Below are 18,092 nucleotides of genomic sequence, written 5' to 3'. Positions count from 1 at the left end.
CCCCTGTGGCATACCCCAAGATCGACATTATCCCCAACACACTTCAATCTCTACATTGCATCCCTCGGCACCTGCCTAGACAAAATAGGCTTAACCTCTTATAGCTATGCAGATATCACCATTCTCCTTCCTTTTGATCAGCCAATGCCCACCATGACAGACACTACACAGAACTCTAGAAACAGTGGCAACATGGATGAAAGACCACAAGCTAAAACTGAACCCAGAAAAAACAAAATTCATACTTCTTGAAAAAAATAAAGCCCCAACCATAACAAACCTAGCAATACACTCAATCACATACCCCATTCAACCCACTCTAAAACTTCTGGGAATAACGATAGACAGATCACCATGCAAACACAAATCAACAAAACAATACAGAAATCATTTGCGGTCATGAGAAACCTAAGGCAAGTTCGAAAATTCGACAGAAAACAATTCCAGCTCATGGTCCAGTCCCTAGCCCTAGGTCTCCTTGATTATTGCAACATCCTCTATCTCCCCTGCCCAGCAACAATGATAAAACTACAAACAGTACAAAACACAGCCCTGAGACTAATCTATTCACTAAAAAAACACTACCACATCACCGAGGAGGAATACTTCGATTCACACTTGCTCCCAATTAGAGAGTTGTGTGGGGACAGAAATCCCACCCGTCCCCGCCAATGTCCCACCCGTCCCTGTGAGGAATCCCACCCGGCGTCCCCGCGAGGAATCCCTCCGTCCCCACCCGTCCCCGCGAGGAATCCCCTCTGTCCCCACCCGTCCCTATAAACTACAGAAATAGTTATTTCATTTAATTATGCTACTTAATTAAAGGCTCTGGTAGAAACCCATTTACAAATAAGCAAAAAGACTTTATTAATTTGGAAATATTAATTGGGAAGAATACATACTTTGTAAACAAGTTTCTACCAGAGCCTCTAATGTTTATAAATTTTTATCAACACAACTAATATACTACTTTATTCTAAAGCAAAAAAAAAAAAAAATAGAATTTTTCTCCTACCTTTGTTGCCTGGTTTCTGGTTTCTCAATTAATTCCTTCCATCCACTCTCTCTCTTCTCTCTGCTTCTTCCATTTGGTCTGTTACTGTGCCTCTCCCTTTGTCCCCCCTTCCAAATTGGTCTGGTACCCATCTTCTTCCCTCCGCTCCCCCCATAGTCTGGCATCTCTGTCTTCTTCCCTGCCAGCGTCTTCTTCCCACTCTCTCTTCCCCATGTCCTGGCAGCATCCTTCTCCTCCCCATCTTCCCCCTGTCCTTTCAGCGTCCTTCTCCCCCTGTCCTTTCAGCGTCCTTCTCCCCCTGTCCTTTCAGCGTCCTTCTCCCCCTGTCCTTTCAGCGTCCTTCTCCCCCCCTTTGTCTTCACCATGTGCTTTCAGCGTCCTTCTACCCCCTGTCTTCCCCATGTCCTTTCAGCGTCCTTCTCTCCCCCCATCTTCCCCATGTCCTTTCAGCGTCTTTCTCTCCCCCCCATCTTCCCCATGTCCTTTCAGCGTCTTTCTCTCCCCCCCATCTTCCCCATGTCCTTTCAGCGTCCTTCTCCACCCTCAGTTTTACCTTAAGCTCTTTTCCTCTCCACTCCACCTTTCCTCCCTTTCTCCCTCTTACCTTTGTGGCGCTTCCCTGCCCGACTGACAACAGAACAGGCCCGGTCCAACAAACTTCCCTGCCCTGTAGCCGCGAATCTAAATTACCTTCTTACAGCAGCTGGAGTATTGAAGCTGCTTTAAGAAAGTAATTTAGATTTGCGGCTACAGGGCAGGGAGGTTTGTCGGACCGGGCCTGTTGTAGGTCGGTCGGAGGAAGTGCCACAAAGGTAACGGAACCTGGCCGGCTGTGCACCCTCCCCTATGGCTGCACCCGTGGCGGACCGCCCTCCCCGCCCCACCTTGGTATGCCACTGCCGATCGCAGCACACATCCGATCGGAACGGAAGTCTTCCCGATGTCAGCGCTGACATCGGAGGGAGGGAGGGCTTTGCTTAAGCCCTCCCTCCGACGTCAGCGCTGACATCGTGGACGACTTCCGTTCCGATCGGCTGTGTGCTGCGGCAGGGCAGGTAGGGAGAAGACGAGCCTCGCATCCAACCCCGTAGGAACCCCGCGACCCTCGGAGGCGTCCCCACGGGATCCTCGCGACCCGAAGGGGGAACCCACGGGATTCCCGTCGTCCCTGTGCAGCTCTCTACTCCCAATTCAAGCAAGAATGCTATTTAAATTCTATTGTCTATTATTTAAATCGATAAATGGTGACAGCCCAGCCTGGCCTACTTGAACAACTGCCTAATCCAAACTACCACAACCAGACACAGGAGAAACCAGACACCATTCACATACCGTCCAATCAGAGACATCAAACAGAAAAAAACTGTATGATGGCCTTCTAGCCACACAGGCAGCGAAACTAGACCACCAACTCTCTAATCTACTAATCACGACCCCAGACTACAAAACTTTCAGAAAAGAAGTAAAAACCCTGCTAGTCAAGAAATCCATGAAGACTAACACCGTATGAAACATTTCAATCCTTTGAAGCAACCCACTCTACTCTAGCACCTCTGGACGTCCAGAAATCCTCTTCTGTAATCCGCCTTAAACCGCAAGGTAATGGCGGAATAAAAATCACTAATGTAATATAATAGCCCCAATCTAGACAGACAATCCTATCTCTGTAAATGGGGCTTATAGAGCAATGGTGACATTGTTTAAACCCATACCAGACCATGGAAGGACTAGTCCATACATTAGAGACACAACGAGCCATCATCCCTAGCACCATGTTGGCCTGTCAAATTCCTCCTGTTCAGTGCTGCAGTCTTCTATATGAATTTGAACGTTCACTTAAGGCTTTGCCTGCACTCCCCCCACTCCTCTCAACCAAAGCTAAAGACCTTTTCACAGCCACACAGTTTTCTTGGGATGGAAAAGCAGATTCGTTGCTGGCTATTTTAAGAAAGCAGGAAGCTGATGCAAAATTACTGTAAATTCCTCCCCTGTACCTTTCTTTAATCCCGGCAGTCCAGCACTCCTATGCCCTTCCCTCGCTCTGCCTCCTGATCTCTTCCAGCAGCAGAACAAGGCAGGCGTGAGCTTTTTGCAGGCTGCCTGGTCCCGTGCTACTCTCTGAATAGCTATAGATCTTACAGATAGGATGTACCAAAGAAGAACCCATCATGGGTGGGACCCCTGAAGGGCCGACACCAGAACACACTCACCGAACACTGTGTCCCGACGCACCTGAATGTCCACATCGTACTGCCTGACAAAGGAATGCAAGGAAGACCAAACCGCAGCCCTACAAATATCCACTGGAGACACCAGCGAAGATTCAGCCCAGGAAGCTGCCTGACCCCGAGTGGAATGAGCCTTGAGAAAATCCAGAACAAGCTTCTTCCGAAGAAGGTATGCGGAAGCAATAGTTTCATTGATCCAGCGTGCAATGGTAGCCTTGGAAGTGCCATCCCCCTCACTAGAAGGACAAAAAGATAATCTGATTTCCTGATCTCCTGGGTCCTCTGCACATAAGAGTGCAACCAACATCCAACTTGCACAACTGTTTCTGCTCTGAAGATCCCTCCCGACTACCCAATACCGGGAGGACCACTGCTTGATTGACATGAAAAGGAGAAACTACCTTTGGCAGAAAGGAAGAAACAGGACGCAACACGATCCACTCCCTAGAAAACTCCAGGAAGGGAGACCTACAAGAGAAAACCTGAAGCTCAGAAACACACCTAGCAATAGCCACCAAGAAGACCGCTTTAAGGGTAAGGTCCTTCAACGAACAGGCACCCAAAGGCTCAAAAAGTGGGCGCACCTGCACAGACAAGACCAGATTAAGATCCCAAGATGGAACAGACGATTGCACGGGAGGCTTAAGCAATTTGGCCACCCACAAAAAACGAACGACATTAGGAATGGCAGTCAGACGCTGACCTCGCAACAACCAATGAAAGGCTGACAAAGCTGCTAGCTAGCTAAACCCGGAGAGAAGAACAAGCCAGGCCCCTGTCCAGGTCATCTTGCAAAAACTCTAAGATGTGAGGCAGGGACGCGCGAAAAAAGACCACTCCACCCGCAGCATACCTGTTATGCCTATGGCCAGGGGGTAACTGGAACTCAGCATACTATGTGACATGTCTCCTCAAGTCTGCTTATTTGTTATCATCCTGACCAATGTAAACTTTGTTACTAAGAGCATACTGAGGGTGCTGTTTCCAGTCTGCCCTCGACCTGGCTAAACCCATAAGCCGGGCGCATCCAACTGCTGGACTGCTGTTCTCAACCTTGTTTACCCTGAGACAACTTTCTTCAGCATCTTGGTGTGTGTACTGTGATAAGAGACCACCTGTGTGTAACAACTTAAGCATCAGGAATAAAGGTCAAACAGCGCTTAACCGCCCAGCTGGAAGATAAGAGGGACACGTGTTTTTTGCAGAGACAGGGCAAAGGTAGTGTGGGAAAAAGTTATATAAGAAACACTGGGACAGTACCAAAATGGATTTTGCTGCAGCCATGGGAGCTGTGTCTGCACTTTCCCCTTGATTGCCCTAGATTCCCCGATCAGTATTGGAGAGGGTCCTGGCAGGCATGGTGTAGTATTCTATTTGGTGTATAAAGATATTTTCTGCTTCTATTTTGTATATGCTCTGATGTTTATCTGCATTATTTGGTATTATCTAATGTGTATGCAATAAAGAATCATATTACTCTGAAGCTTTGTTGGAGTGACTGCTACATATCCTCGTTTGATAAATACGTGGCAATACAACACCACTTCTCAAATATACGCCAATATGGCACATAAGCCCGAGAAGTGGACAGCCTCTGGAACCCCAACAGGGTGGAGATTACCTTATCTGAATACCCCTTCTTACCTAGGCAATCCCTTTCAAGAGCCAAGCCATAAAACAAAAGGGAACCAGATCGAACATTGGAATGGGACCCTGAGTCAGAAGGTTGGGCGAGAGAGGCAGAGGATCCGCCACCAGATGCTGCACCAGGTTTGCATATCACGGGCACCTGGGCCAATCTGGGGGCCACCAGAATCACAAGGCCCAGATGATGAACAATGTTTAGAAGAACTCTGCCCACTAATGGCCACGTAGGGAATACGTACAACAGACCCTTCGTTGGCCATGGTTGAACCAGAGCATCGAAACCCTCGGCCTGACCGTCTCTGCGATGATTGAAGCGGGGTGTTTTGGCATCGACACTTGTGGCCATCAGGTCCATGAGGGGCTGACCCCAAGCTTGCACTATCAACCGAAAGGCCACATAACTTAAGACACCACTTTCTGAGGAAGTCCGCTTGAATATTCTCTACTCCTGCTATGCGGGAGGCCAAGATATCCAGAAGACGAGACTCTGCCCAGACCATGAGCAGAGCCGCCTCCTCCGCTACCAGAGTGCTCTTGGTGCCCCCTTGACGATTGACCACTGCCATGGCATTGTCCCGGACTGACTTTCCCATCAAGAAGGAATGGAAGGCTAACAGCGCCAGATGGATGGCTCAGGATGCCTCCTCCGAGGACCAGGTGCCCTGAGCTGAGTGACCTAGACACTGAGCTCCCCAACTGAGAAGACTGGCATCCGTGAGAAGCACCATCTACTGGGGCTGATCCAGACTCACCCCTTGTACTAGATGGGAGGACTGGAGCCACCCATGAAGACTGCAACGAGCCAAACCCCTCAGAGGAACAGGGTGATCCAGACTGTGCCGCTGGGGTGACCACCTCCAAAGCACAGCACACTGAAGAGGATGCATGTGGGCCCGAGCCCACCTCACCACATCTAGGGAAGCCGCCATCGACCCCCAAGACTTGGAGGAAATCCTCCTGACAACGGGACGCCATAAGCAGGTGAATCTGGGACTGTAATTTGCTTACCTGGGTCTCTGAGAGGAAGACCTTCCCCAAGGAGGTATCGAACACAACCCCAAAATACTCCAGGCGTTGCGAGGGGGCCAACCGGCTCTTGGCAAGGTTGACAACCCATCCTAGCAACTGCAGAACTCCACCACCTGAGCCGTGACCCGGGTAATATTCTGGAACGACTGCATAATTCAACCAGTCGTCCAGGTAGGGATGCACTAGAATGCCCTCCTTGTGCAATGCTGCCGCCACTACCACCATAACCTTGGTGAATGTCCACAGAGCCAAGGCCAGACCAAAGAACTGATAGTGCCAACTCAAGATCGCAAAGCAAAAGAAGCAATGATGGGAGGCCCAGATTGGAACATGCAAGTAGGCCTCCATCAGGTCAAGAGGTGAGATACTCCCCCGGCTGAACCGCCAGGATCACAGACTGCAGAGTCTCCATGCAAAAAACTTTGAGAGCCCTTTCAAATCTAAGATGGGCTAAAACTTCACCCCCTCTTTCTTGGGCACCATAAAGTAAACAGAGTACCTGCCGGTGCAATACTTGAGGGGTACTGGAACTACTGCTTTAAGATCTAGTAATCTCTGAAGGGTCTGGCGAAAAGCCTACTTCTTCCACTCTGCATGACAAGGAGAAGCTAGAAAATGATTTGGCAGAAAGTGGGCAAACTCAAGAGCATAACCGTCCCAAATCACCTCCAGGACTCACCGATCAGACGTGATCTTTGCTCACTGTTGAGAAAACTCGCGCAGCCGGGGACCCACCAGAACCAGAGGGGGTGCCAGCAAGGTGTCACTGGGTAGGACGAGCTGCGGGGGACCAGCGGAGGGATTTCCACCCCCCCCCCCCGACGGGCACCCCGAAAGGACTGCATGCGCTGAAAGAAACGACCCCAGGAAAACCCAGAAGACAGGAAGATAGCAGCCTCACAGCCAGTGTGGTATCTGCAGAAATCCCGCAGTCGCACCCGAGTAGTGTTACCTCTAATCGCCAGGTGGGTACGGTCTTCAGGCAGGCGGGACACTTTAGAGTCCATCAAAGTCTGAACCAACTTATCCAAATAATCTCCAAACAAAAAAGAACCCCGAAGGGAAATTTTGTGACCACGCTCGAAGTCACAAGGTACGACATGCGGCCACCCCAAAAGCCATAGACTTAGCGGACGTCCGCACCAAATCATAGAGGACATCCGAGAGGAAAGATTGCCATCTCAATCTTTGCCACCTTCTAATCCACCAAAGACCAGTCAGAGTCAGTCAAAAACATGCTCGGCCCACCAAAACACAGCCCGAGCCACGAGCCCCCCACAAATAGTTGCCTGGCAACCCAAGGCAGAGACATCAAAATTCTGCTTAAGGATGGACTCCAACTTACACTCCTCAGAGTCCCATAAGGCAGAACCGCCCTCTACGGACACCATATGCCGCTTAGCAATAGATGAGACCACCGCATCCACTACTGGCGACTTCACGGTAGACCTATCCCCCTCCGGGATGGTATATAAACGAGCCATGGAGTGCGCAAACCGAAACAGTGCCTCTGGTGTATTCCACTGCGCCAAGATAATATCCCAAATATTCTGATGCATAAGAAAAGAGTGGGACGCACAGCGGATCCCCCTAAGAGGGTTCACCACATGTGGGGTCTCAGGAGGTGCCTCCTCAAATGCAACAGAGGAGATCTGCTGAATCAAATCCAGGAGCTCGTCTCTCTGAAAAAGGCGTACCACGGACTCCAACTTGCCAGCAGATGGAAAAGCCGAGGCCCCGCTACCAGCGAGGATCCTGGAGGTCTCCCCAAGGGTCCAGGTCCTCAGACCACAAGTCTTTGTCCCAGGCCACCCATGGACACTTGAACAAGGAAGAAGTGCGCGCTGAAAATATGCTCTACATAAATCAAAAATTAAATTGGGGGGGAAACCCCCCCGGCGGCCCCATGGGACTCCCTGCCACAGGAGGGGACCTGGCTGAAAACTGCCCATGTTCTTCCAATACAGGGGGGGAAGGTCACCTGAGGCTCAAGACAAGATGGAGGGGCTTCCCGCCCAAAACAGTGATGATCCGCCCAAAATGAACCCTCCATAGCCTATAGCGGCTGGGAAGCCTGAACTGACCCAGCTGTTAAAGCAGGCAAGCTGGCATAAGCTGTAAGGGAATCCCCAGCCGCTTCAGCGGTAAGGGAATCCTTTTTACCCTTACCGTTGGCGGCTGAGGAAATCCCTCCGTGGGCGGCGGGGGAAGCCCAGGCTTCCCCGCTGTCAGCTGCCGACTCATGAGGCACTTGCATTCTTATAATAATCAACTAAATTTTTTCTATATCCATTCCATTTTTACCTAATGTGCTTCCCGTTTTATGTAATTTCAACAAATATTATAATTGTAACTTTTTCCCCTCTTACCTACTCATTCATGTCTGTCCAAATCCTCTGTCTAGTGTCTTGTCCCACCATATTAAATGTATTACCAAAATCTGTTGGTTTTTAATTTGTACATCGCTTAGATATTGTAATAAGCGATCCATCAAATGTAATTAAACTTGAAACTTGGGGAGAAATACAATTTAAAAGAAAGAGCGAACAATTAAGGATAATAACATAGGGAAAGGGAAAAAATAAATTTTGTATAGGAAATGAATTTTTATATTGAAAATGAGCTAGAAAAGTTCCATAGATAAATTAACAGTCATATGCATCTTTAAATAAAAAGCTTTTAAGGCCACCCTTCATCGAGTGTCCCCTAGTCTAATTTTTGACGGAACAAAAAATCAATCCACTTGTACCCGTTCTACTCCACTCAGGATTTTATAGACTTCAATCATATCTCCTCTCAGCCGTCATTTTTCCAAGCTTTTTTCCAACCTTTTTAGTCTTTCCTCATATGAGGAATTCCGTCCCCTTTATCATCTTGGTCGCTCTTCTTTGAACCTTTTCTTGTACCACTATATCTTTCTTGAGATAAGGAGACCAGAAGTGAACACAATACTCCAGGTGAGATCACACCATGGAGCGATAGAGGCATAATAATATCTTTAGTCTTGTTAACCATCCCTTTTTAAATAATTCCTAGCATCTTGTTTGCTTTTTTGGCCATCGCCGCACATTGGGTTAAAGGTTTCATTGTATTGTCTACAATGACACCAGCTTATTTATATCATATTTACAGTCTAGTCCTCCAGTTAACTAAACCACTGTCCCTGTATTTGAAATGGGTCTCATTGATAACTCATTATGGTTAATTTGGTCCAAGGGGAGAAAACACAACTTAGGTTAGATAGCAATTACTTTTATTTTAATCCCAGTGGTGTCTAACACTGTATTTATTGCTTAAGTCAGTAAACAGAGCTTTCCCATATGCATAACCCTGCATTAATGCCCTGTAGTTATTCATAAGATGTTTTAGTTTCTTTAAAAATGATGTGCTGGTACTTTAAGGCTGTTAAGTAATAGGTCCAATCCCAAACAGCAGGGTGAATTGGTTAAAAGCAGAAGGGAGGCGGGGACAAGGTAAATTTCTGGTTTTGTACATGCCTTCCTTCCTCTCACTTTTTGATATGTTCAAGTGACATTTGCTCTCTAACAAGAAAGGCTGAAAAGAGGAGACTTTCACTACTCTGGCCAATACAGTGTGGGAGATGTTGGTTCAATAGACAGGGAGTGAGTCAACTTTGTTTGACAGGAGGAATTGCATTGCGCTTGTGAGGGGGAGGGGGGGGCAGACCACAAGCATACTCCAAGGATCATTACTGTGCAGCTCAAGCTAATTTTTTTCAGATATGGGTGGTGGGAATTCTTGGGCTGGCAAGAGCAGGAAGAGAACAGCTTTCCACTGAAAGTTGCTGGCCTAGGTAGGGTCCCATAGAAAAGTCAATCTGTTTTTTCCAAGTCAAATATATATTATAATTAGGCAAGGGAGAGAATCTGTCCAGTACTGACAATCTGAGGTTAATATGGCCCATCCCATCCCACAAAAGGAGTAGATAAATCAAATAATTGTACATGGTGAGAATAAGAGAAAGTTTTGTGGTGAGATGAAGAGAAAGGATAGAAGACTGCACAATACAGAGGATGGACTGCAACATGAGGAAAGTTTATGAAATTATGCCTTCCAATCTACTACGGTAGACTCATTTAACTAGCACTCATGGGGATTGGTAGATGCTGGATAAATGTAGTTTCTGGTTGTTTGAGAATTACTATTAAAAATAGGCCTAATACTATGCCATACCATAAACAATTCCAGACATACTACTGGACATATGGTAGGCAAAGTGTGGGCATACTCAGGTGTGCTGTGCCAAATTTACGCTTAAACTTCCCCCAGAAACTGATTCTATTTTCAAAGTATTACAGTATTTTTTTTTGCCGATTGCTTGAGTTCTGGTTAACAGTCTACTGTACTACTATTTATCATTTCTATAGCGTTGAAAGGTGTTTGCAGCAATATCTTACCCCCCCTTTCACCTCCCACTGTCCTTAAAGTCCTCCAGCCTTTCTTCTCACTTCATCATAGAACCCACCAACTAGTAGTGTCCTTCGGTTTACTCCTCCCTTCCTTACAACTATCATATGGCCCTCCAAATCAACTCTCAGCCTACTTGGGCAAGTCATACCACACCTTCTAATCTTATTTCTGTTCCTCTCCTTCCTCATATGCCTCTATCTTTTAGATTGCTGGTGCAGTCACTGGTTCTATCTATATTGGACTACTGCAATATCATTTATTTGGGTGTACCTAAAAAAAACTGAGAAAATTGAGAATAGTACAGAACACGGCTGTCCTTTGATATTTGGGCTAAAGAAAAGCGATCATGTTAGTCCCTACTATAGACTGCTGCATTGGCTGCCAATGGAGGCACGAGTAATATTTAAGTTCTCATGCATTTGCATCAAGCTGGTTTGGGGATTAGCCCCTACCTATCTTTTGACTCATTTTGTGCTATACAGCCCTACAAGGATAACCAGAAATTGTAATTTATTTGCCTATCCAAGGTTACTTTTTGGATAGGACTTATGTTTCAAGCAAGTAAACAGCAGTCCTGGTTAGGTAATTATATCAATGGAGCAATGCTGACCTATGGCGCATTTCAGAAAAAAATTAAGACTGTATTGTTTGATGAGTATCAAACAATAAGTCTTAATTTTTTTCTGAAATGTGCCATAGGTCAGCCTTGCTCCATTGATGTAATTACCTGAAGAGAGCTGGACAATCAGCGAAATACAAATAGCGAAAGTACAACATAATTCTTAAGAATAGTCAGAGTAAAATTATTGTAATTAATAAAATTTCTATTTAGGAAATTAGTATCAAACTTTCCTAAATAGAAATTTTATTAATTACAATAATTTTACTCTGACTATTCTTAAGAATTATGTTGTACTTTCGCTATTTGTATTTCGCTGATTGTCCAGCTCTCTTCAGTGTAAACCGCCTAGAAAAACATCTGATTGTGGCGGTATAGAAGAATAAAGTTATGTTATGGAATGTCTTCTGTCTTCAACAAGTTTGCCAGCAAAGCAACAATGGGAGAGACAAAAAAGCCCAGCCTATGTTTCAAAAACTTAATTTATTGAATCGACTCATCAATTCAATAAATTCATCTGTTGAAACATCATAGGCTGTGCTTTCTTAGTCTCCTCCGCTGGCTTTCTCATCTGTGGATTGGTCTGTTTTCTCTTGTCCAACAAGTTTGCATGCATGACTCCTCTTCTCCATCTGCTTGCTCTTTTCCCTGAAAACTCTGCATTAGTTGCTGTCCTGTGTCACAGAGTAGGATTGTTCAGAAAAACCTACGGTTGGAGAAACTTTACTAATTGAAATTTTTCCCAGGAATCTGTATGTTTTCATCACCAAATATTTTGTACTATTTTTAGACCCATCCTGGGGTCACTCAAATCCAATTAATATAAGCACCACCAAAATCTGTTTTCCTTAAAATTGGTTGATAATTTTACATGACTACATATCAGTTGATCATGAAGTTGTTGACATTGTGTTGAAGTTATGTAACCAACGATGGTACCCGACAGAAGACTTCGCACTTTTCAGCAAACAAACTTTAATCTCCGACAATGTCAAAACTGGACATTACTTCAAAGTTGTTGAACATACCAGTGCCTGAATAGTTTTGTTGTGGCAATCCAATCTTCAAACAGGTAAATTGAAGCACATCACTGGGAGAGTTGGTTGGATCTGAATCTCATTTCCTGTACTAATATTAATGAATAGTAGGCAAAGCCAGTGGACAGATGGTCTTAATTCCCAAACTTCCATACTCCTGAACAGTTTGTCAACACAATGAAGGTGGTTAATGACACAACTGAGTGAGATGTTAAACTGATAACTGACTTTGCTGCTGAAATCACCACAGACCCAGTGCATGAGGCCTTGTTGCAAGGAGTAAAACAGCATCGCAGGCTTTATCTTGACTATTTCAAGATGACATTGAATGCTCGACTGTTTGAAACGAAATTGGTAGATGACTACACCAAAGTAGAGAATGACACATGGACAAATTTTTCTCTGTTCCCACAGGAACTCATTTTCCTGTCCCTGCCCCATTCCTGCAAACTCTGTCCTCATGTGCACAAGCCTCAAACACTTTAAAATCATAAGTGTTTGAAGCTTGTGTGGTTAAGGCAGAGCTTATAGGAATTGGGCAGGGACAGCAACAAAACTTGCAGGGACGGGACAAATTTGTCCCCCTGTCATTCTCTAAACAAAAGTAACACTATTAGCGAAGTACGTTAAATTTTGGTTATTTTCCACAATAAAGTGCAGATATTGAAGGTTCATTTTGCCTAAAATGTCTGTCAATGTATCATTGCAGAGTGTGAAAACATAAGTTATAGCTATAATACCAAGAAATTTGCTCCAATAAGCAAAATCCCCGAACTTTATCTAATTGGTGGCTCCAGAATGGGCTTTAAACCATTTAAAAAAGTTATTTTCTGCTGAAGCATAATCGAATTCATTGCAAAAACTTTGGTAGACTTCAGCCTCCTCTGGAATTTATCAAGTCCTCCTCCATGAGCCTTCCCTTATGCCCCCCCCCCTCAGTCTCTGACCCTGTTCCTCTCTCCAGAGCCCTGGGTGTCCCACCTCCTCTCATGCCATCGGCAGCTCATGGATTGGGATTCTTTTCCAACGCACCCACGGCAGCCCCTCCCCCTCCGCAGCGCGCGCCTACTCACAGAACTCCAACAGGAGGTACTTGAAGGTCTCCAGGGCCTCGTCGAAGTTGCTTTTGTTCAGGACTAGCACGTCCTGCTCCTCGGCGAAGTCGTGGGCGCCGGTGGCCAGAACCAGGCACAGGAGCAGCAGGGGGGACATGGCGCTGGCAATCGGGACTTCCGTGCGCGCGGGACGCCGATTCGCTCCGAGTGGCTGCGGCGCGCGCTCTTAACGTGGCACTAGGGCCTAACCTAGAAGCAAAAGAGAAGCGGGGCGCTTGCGCATGCGCTTTATAGCTGCGCGGAACGGTTCGTGTTGCATTCTGAGTGGCCGTCTCCTGACATACCTCCCCGGAAGCGGAAGCGAAGCCGAGCGACTTCCGCCCGACAGGAGGCGGGCTCTGGGGCCCTTGGGCAATACGCGCTGGCCTTGGACCCTACCAGGACACGTCACCTTAAGGCCCTGAGATTTGGAATCTCTTCGCAACAAACGCTCCAAACGTCAGACTGGGAAACTGCGTTATTCACATCGTCAGTCCGCGCATGTGCAGAGGCCCTGGCGCCAGCCGATTGCATACAGCAGCTAACTCTCAACTGAGTACCCCAACCACACACCTCCCTAGGCCCACTCAAGCTCTTGGTCTAGCTCCAGCCAAAACGGGACCCGCCCTAGCCCCGCCCCCAATTTCTGCCATTCATTTTTCATGTACACACAATAGCTTATTCATTCATAATGGGAAACATAAAATTTTTAAAAACCACAAAGCACACTACCCAGAGAAAAAGTTAATTATCATTTATGAGTTTCACATTTTTTTCAAAGATGTCAAGGCAGATGACTTTAAAATATGCAATGTCACCTCAGTAACTATAAAAAAATAGATATATAGTGCAAAATATAGACAGCAGATATAAATTCTCAAAATGGACACATTTTGATCACTAAATTTAAAATAATTTTTCCTACTTTTGTTGTCTGGTGATTTCAGGAGTCAATGGTTGCACTTCCTTCTGACTGTGCATCCAATCTTTCTTTCATTCGCATCCAGCATTTCTTTCACAATCCAGCCCCATCCCCTTTGGGTCCAGGTCTCTCTCTCTCTCTTTTCCCTCTTACCCTCTCCAGATCCAGTGTCAGTTCTCATTTGTACCGTTGTTCCAGGTCTCCCTCTCTCTCCCTCCTGTTATGATCTTAAATCTCCCTGTTCTTCCCTAGGGTCTCTCCCCCTCTGTCTGAACTTCCCATCGTCCTGCATCTGCTTCCTGTCTTTCCCCTGTGGTCCAGGCTTTTCTCCCTCTAGTCTTTCTAATCTGCTTACAACCACCCCCCTTTCTCTGCCTCTTTCTCACCTTCCTCCCAGCAGATTTTAGCTTATCTCTCTCCTCTCAGATCTGGTATCTGTCTCCTTCCTCTTTTCCTCCTCCCAGGTCTGGTATCTGTCTCCTCCCCTTCCCCCCTGCTCAGGCATCTCTCTCTCTCCGCTCCCTTCCTCCTGTTCTTCCTTCTCAATTTATTTTCTGCCTATGTCTAAATTCTTTCTTACTATTCAGACCTCAATTTCCCTCTTTCATTGTGTCTACCTATAGCTTGCCACCTCTTTCCCTCACCCCTTCCAGTATCTAACTCTATCCTCTTCCCTCAATCCAGCATGTGCCCTTTTTTTCTTTCTCCTTCCCACTTCCTTCCAGTGTCTGCTCCCCCTCTCCCATTCAGTCTGCCCCCCTCCCCACACTTCCATTCAGTGTCTGTCCCCCTCTCTCTACTCCTTCCATCTACTCTTCACCCTTTGTCTCGCCCCTTCCATTCTCTGCCCTCTCTGCCCTTTCCATCTAGTGCCTGCCCTCTCTCTCTTCCATATGGTATCTTCCCTCTTTCTATGCTCCTTCCATAAACTGTCTCCTTTGTACATGATTCATTTCAGCTTCCCCCCCTCTCCATTTTTCTGTCTCCCTATGATCTGGAATCTCTCCCTTCTCCTTTCCTTCCTTCCTTCTCACTTCACCCCATGGTCTGACGTCTCTATCTCCTTCCTTCCCCTCCCCATGCCCTAGCATCTCTCCCTCCCCCTCCATGGTCTGTTATCTCCTTTCCCTCCCTCCCATGGACTTGGCATCTCTCGTTCCTCTCTCTTTTCCTTTTTTCTCCTTTTGTGTCCAGCATCTCCCACCTGCCTTCCTACTCGTCATGTCTGTTTTTTTTCCTTCACCCTACAACCTTCATGTCCAGCATGTTCCTGTTCCTTTTTTTCTTCCTTATCTGATTTAGCAGCTTTCTCCCCTTTCCTGAGCCAGCCAACCCACCATCTTCCCACACTATGACATTATCCACAACCACGACGAGGATCCCAACCTCTTCATGAACTCCTGGATCTCCACCAGCACCCAAATCCTAAACGAAATGGCCCCACTGAAGAAAAGAAGGTTCAGACCTAGAAACCTATCAGGCTGGTTTGACTCAGAACTCCTTGGGATAAAGAGAGAATTAAGAAGACTAGAAAGGAAATCGACAAAGTTAGGAACACCAGAATCCAGAGACGCCTGGCGCCAAATGCTAGCCAACTACAAAAACACCATCGCCAAAAAGAAAAAAACCTTCTACGCCAACATTATAGGCAACACCCCCTTAAACAGTAGCAAATTATTCAAACTTGTCAACGACCTGTCTGACACCCACCCCTACACAAACCCAGTAGAAGATTCCACGGTCACAGCACACGACCTGGCTGATTTCTTCAACTCAAAAATATCTAATTCAAGACTTGCCCTCCCAAACTCACAAGACTCCCACTGGAACTACACCATACTCCAGGACCCTGACTCCTCCTCTAAAGCCGACATGAGCTGGTCCAACTTCAAGGAAACAGACTGGCTATCGTTCATCAAGTACTACAATAAATATACAAAATCTTACTGCAAATTAGACCCCTGCCCCCCCAACGTGATGAAATCTGCCCCTATTAGCTTCAAAACCGACCTTCTAAGCTGGATCAATCTACAATTATCCATCGGGAAGGTCTGTAGAAGACCTAGGCCAAATTATTATTAACCCTATAAAAAAGAACAAAAAAGAAACAACCAATAACATCGCCAACTACAGACCCGTCGCAAATATCCCTCTGGCTGCCAAATTAATGGAAGGCCTGGTAAATGCTGACCTAAACAAATACTTAGACAAATTCAACCTACTACATACCAACCAATCCGGTTTCAGACCTGGCTTCAGCACCGAAACTATAATGGCCTCCCTACTAAACTCCCTACACTCCCTTCTCAGTCAAGGCTCCAACGCTTTGATCCTCCAACTGGATCTACACAGCGCCTTTGACCTAGTTGACCACTTCATCATGCTGCACTGTTTAGAGTCAATAGGCATCTCAGGAAACACCCTTACCTGGTTCCGGGGATTTCTCGAGCTCAGGTCTTATCAAGTACTCAAAGATGATAACCTCTCCTTCAGCTGGAACAACTGTGGACTCCCCCAAGGCTCCCCGCTCTCACCGACCCTTTTCAATATCTACCTCATCTCATTGGGACACCTATTACAGAGCTTAAATCTCACCTTCCACATTTATGCTGACGATATCACCGTCATACTTCCATTATTCGATATTTCTCCGAGTTTCATCACTTACCTATCCAATATCCTAAACCAAACGGAACTCTGGATGAAGGCCTACAAACTCAAACTGAACACAGAAAAAACCAAATTTTTCCTAGCCTCTCCCAACGAGCAGATAAAAGATAACAAGATCCACATGAATGGCAAAGATTACGAAATTGATCAATCTATTAAAATACTAGGGGTTACCCTTGACAGACACCTAACACTAGAAAAACACACTGATCTAATGTTCAAAAAATGTATCTCTACCCTATGGAAACTTCGCACCATCAAAAAATTCTTCGATGAATCATCCTTTCGTCTACTAGTACAAGCCTCCATCTTGAGTACTCTGGACTACTGCAACATAATATTTTTGGGAACATACAAAAAGTCCCTCCAAAAGCTAAGATTAATCCAAAACACTGCCGTCCGTCTCATCTTTGGACTCAAGAAATGGGAACACATCTCTCCATACCTCCAAAAACTCCACTGGTTACCAGTAGAATCCAGAATTATTTTCAAGTTTGCCTGCATCAGCTTCAAAGCGATCTTCGGGATGCTACCAACCTACCTAGCTTCCCAATTCCTCACCTACTGCCCAAAAAAGACCTCCCGCAGAACAAACCTCTTTACTTACCCATCCCTGAAATCATGTCACTACAAGAAGTACCTAAACAGAATGCTTTCTTTCCAGGCAGCCCAACTGAACACATGGCTAGCAAAACCAATACTCGAAGCCACATCATACGCGGACTTCAGAAAATCTCTGAAGACCCGCCTCTTCAACACCACCTAAACTCTCCCCCTACCAATTATAAACCACCTCGAAAACCCTCCCCTTCCGTTTCCCCCTCCCCTAACGTCTAATGCTGTACCTCTCTTACGCTCATCATATATCTAGCTGTAAACAGCACTGATCCCTAGTAACTGTTCATATTGTATCACCCTATAACTTAGTATAACATCCTGTATCTGATTGTAAACATTCTGTACCTGTACTCTTGTTAATATCTTGTACCGTACTGTAACCACCCCAGTACCCACTCACCTTGTACTTTCCTGTATCTTACTGTAAACATCCTGTAACTGTCCTCTTGCTACTATCTTGTACCCTTTGTAAACACCCCAGTACCCTGTACTTCATTGTAAACATACTGTAACTGTTTATCGTGTTAATATTTCATACCTTATTGTATCACCCAGTACCTGCTCACTTTGTATTATCCTGTATCCTTCTGTTAACACTGTACTCTCTCTAGACACGACTTCACTGTAAACCGCTTCGAACTTAGGGTTAAGCGGTATATAAGAAATAAAATTATTATTATTATTATCTCATTCAAGTACTTCCCCTTTTTACGCACAGGGAATCAGCTCTTAGCTTAATTTAGAGGCGAGTGTTCCAGTGCTGCTGCGACTGAAGGTGATTC

General features: G+C 45.9%; 1 protein-coding gene across 1 annotated transcript in view; it reads right to left on the bottom strand.

Annotated features, from left to right (window-relative positions):
* Nucleotides 1–13,334, bottom strand: part of P4HB (prolyl 4-hydroxylase subunit beta) — a 73,997-nt gene extending 60,663 nt beyond the window's left edge. The window contains exon 1 of the mRNA XM_033961071.1: nucleotides 13,080–13,334. Coding sequence (XP_033816962.1) covers nucleotides 13,080–13,218 — 139 coding nt within the window. The 5' untranslated portion in view covers nucleotides 13,219–13,334. The remainder of the gene's footprint in view (nucleotides 1–13,079) is intronic.
* Nucleotides 13,335–18,092: the final 4,758 nt, after the last annotated feature.

This window comes from Geotrypetes seraphini, chromosome 10 (assembly GCF_902459505.1).
Source record: "Geotrypetes seraphini chromosome 10, aGeoSer1.1, whole genome shotgun sequence".
Taxonomy (NCBI): Eukaryota; Metazoa; Chordata; class Amphibia; order Gymnophiona; family Dermophiidae; genus Geotrypetes; species Geotrypetes seraphini.
This window is presented reverse-complemented; position numbering and strand designations above follow the sequence as displayed.